The 3,238-nt window shown below is 43.5% G+C and overlaps 1 protein-coding gene across 1 annotated transcript; it reads left to right on the top strand.

Moving 5' to 3' along the window:
- Positions 1-1,370: 1,370 nt before the first annotated feature.
- LOC139016823 (taste receptor type 2 member 16-like) lies at positions 1,371-2,303 on the top strand. The gene has a single exon (XM_070425019.1). It carries the CDS (start codon positions 1,371-1,373, stop codon positions 2,301-2,303), a length of 933 nt encoding a protein of 310 aa, XP_070281120.1.
- Positions 2,304-3,238: the final 935 nt, after the last annotated feature.

Genomic DNA, 3,238 nt, shown 5'->3' with positions numbered 1-3,238 from the left:
CTTGTCTCGGTCCTGGAGGGAGAAGTTATATTCTCAGGAGAAAATGGCTGCCCAAGTCCTGGGCTCAGGAGTGACTCAGCACTCAATTTGCTGTCACCTCTCCTGGGTCCCCTTCTCTCTCCAGCCTCTCCCCAGATTCCACTGGTCCGCACCTTCTCCCGCTCTTCAGCACAGGTGAGTGTCTGTATTCGAAATGTCCTATGAACAGGGTTCAGTGAAAAAAAACAAACAAAGGCCAGCCCCAGAAACGGGGAAGGCTGAGTCTCTGTAAGCTCCTCTCTTACCGGCCGTGCATGGTCTGGTCAGAGCTTCAGGCTGCCCATTTTAGGCTCAGTCCTCCGTAATTATGGAACCCATATCTCAAATCCCCTGGTGCCAACAGTCCTGCGGATCTCCTTTCCACAGTCAGGGGCTGTGCCTGTCCCAAGAGACGTGGCTGTGTACCGCACGGTCTCCCTCTGACCCTCTCTGCTAAGAGGTCTGGCAAACTTTCCTGCCCAGATGCCTGGTTTTTATCTTTCCAGGGGAACTCTGCCCTTCCTGGCTGCAAACTATCTCACCAGATCAGTATACTTCGCCAATTCGGAGTGGGTGTTATTAGTTTCAGCTGCTCACTCCATTTGCTCCCGGACAAGCCCTGGGACCTGTCTGCCTATTCCGCCGCCATCTTGTCTCCAAGCGGTCGTTTCTTGAGTTGAAGAATTTGATAGGCACCTATGAAGTGGAATGTATTGGAGGGTGATATATGAAGGTCTGGGGATCCAGCAATTTTGTGGGTAGAAACACAGAGTAAGGACTTTTCTTTATTATTTTTTTATTGACACTCATACTTTGGTTGCTGCATCTACCCACAGCTTCTGTGGAAGCTGGGGAGACAGGAATTCTGAAGTTGTCATGATTACAGCACTCAGTTAGCAGAATAGATAGAGCACCCAGGACATGAAGGAACAGTGAAGGATTTGTCTTTCCTGCAGTTCAAATTGTAGGTTAAAAGAATGAGGCTATCATTTAAAGGAGATGGGGAAATAAGTTAAAGACAAGACACCTCACAGAGATAAAGAGGAATCGATGGCATGGTTAAGAAACAGGCATTTCATTTCTGGGAATAATCAAATAACCTCACAAGCAAAAATTCACATTCAAATAACATTTCCCTCCATCCGAGGTCTGATAACAAACCAGCAAGCAAAGCATAAGCAAATTCTGCAGATAGGAACATGCAAAATCAAAATTGAGCTAGGGGAAATTTGCATCCATAAAGAGATATTTTCTTGCATGAGACAATAGTGAGGCCAGGAATGTATTTTCTGCATGGATATTATTGCAGAGATTCTGGGTCTGTGTGCAGGAAGATACTTTGCAGGGGAAGAATGATACTCAACCAACTCACTGTTTTCTTCATGACCATCTATCTGCTCGTGTCCTTGACAATAATTGTGCAGAGCAGCATAATTGTTGCAGTGCTGAGCAGAGAGTGGGTGCAGGTCAAAAGGCTGTCACCTGTGGACATGATTCTCATCAGCCTGGGCGTCTGCCGCTTCTGTCTACAGTGGTCATCAGTGCTGTACAACTTTTGCTACTATTTCAACCCTGACGATGACCTTTGGTACATAGCAGTCATCTGGGAATTTACTAATACTCTTGCATTCTGGTTAACCAGCTTGCTTGCTGTCGTCTACTATGTCAAAGTCTCTTCCTTCACCTACGCCATCTTCCTCTGGCTAAGGTGGAGAATTTTGAGTTTGGTTCCCTGGCTGTTGCTGGGCTCTCTGATGATTTCCTGTGTGACAATCATTGTTTCAGCTCTTAGATTTGTCTTCATCAAGAGTCAGTTAATCTCCATGATGCAATTACCTGGAAACAACACAGAGACTGAGAAACTTAGGACATTCCTGGAGAAAAATTACGTACATCAGCTTCTGGCAACATCCTTCATTCCTTTCCTCCTGTTCCTGACCTCCACCATCTTGCTCATAGCCTCATTGTGCCAACACTTGAGGCAGATACGACATCACGACACTGGCCACAGCAACTTCAGCATGAAAGCTCATGCCACTGCCCTGAGGTTTCTTGCCTTCTTCCTCATCTTCTTCACCTCTTACTTTTTAACCATAACCATCTTCACTACATATAACTTAAGGCATACGAGTTATTGGTTCTGGGCCGGCGAAACTATCATCTATACTACAGTCTCTATTCATTTAACTTCACTAATGCTGAGTAGCCCTACGTTGAAAAAGGTATTAAAGGTAAGCTGCTGTGACCCAAAGCTGCCTGAGGCTCCAGGTACAGCAATACCCTAAGCAAATGGGAGCTTGCATTGATTCAACTAATACCTACATCCAGCTCTACTCTTCACAATCCTATGTGATAGTAATGTTCCGTAAATGCAAGCAAACCCAAGCAAGCCTCGTTCTCTTCCATTCCCACAGCCATTCATTTCTAAACAGCCAGTCTTTCTCTGTTCTATGCCACTCCTATCTTTTCCTCTCCACAGTCCCCAGGTTGGTCGCAACATTCTCATGACTTCCCCATCTCTTCTAAGTCTTCTCTATCTTTGGAGTTTACTCCTAGTGTATTCTACACAAGAGAGCCAAAATTATGGTGTCCATACATTACATTTATTTTATCCTTTTCATGACTGCCAATCACTTCACACATTAATAGAAATAGCTTCCCCACAATAATTTATTACCTCCACCCTAAGGTCTCAATTAATCAATTTTTCTAAATTTAGTCAAGAAAATGTCTGGCCATCTTCCTTTCTCTCTGTTCTTTCGGGACCTTTATCCAATGGCATAACTTTTCTTATTTGTTTCTCTTCCACACAATGTGACTTTATTCCTTTAAAACTCAAGTCAAAACTTAACTCTTCTTTCATTTTCATTTGTCAGGCCATTATATTCTCCCCAGAACAGCAAACTACATACCCAATCTAGATTCTTCCTAGAACATCTCCAAACATTGGCAACTTAACTGCCTCAATTGCATATGGTTTCCATTGGCAGGATTCTTGCCTCTCAATTGTACTAGAGTTTGGAATAAATTATCTAGAAAGATTCCCAGATTGAGACTTAGCTGGTTTTCTTCCAGATATAACCCAGATGTCAACTGGGAACTCTTCTTACTTCATAAAATCTGAGTGACATTGGCTTAAACTCTCTATACTCTTCTAATTAATCCTCTGCAACAGTTCAAAACCCTCCCAAATTGACTAGAATATTGGTACCATATAGTA

The sequence above is a fragment of the Myotis yumanensis genome, unplaced genomic scaffold, assembly GCF_028538775.1.
Source record: "Myotis yumanensis isolate MYYU_CA2020_CCGP unplaced genomic scaffold, mMyoYum1.0.hap1 SCAF_9, whole genome shotgun sequence".
NCBI classification, from domain to species: Eukaryota; Metazoa; Chordata; class Mammalia; order Chiroptera; family Vespertilionidae; genus Myotis; species Myotis yumanensis.
This window is presented reverse-complemented; position numbering and strand designations above follow the sequence as displayed.

Coding starts and splice junctions, on each gene's coding strand:
- LOC139016823 (XM_070425019.1), top strand. CDS start 1,371: ATGATACTCAACCAACTCACTGTTTTCTTCATGACCATCTATCTGCTC.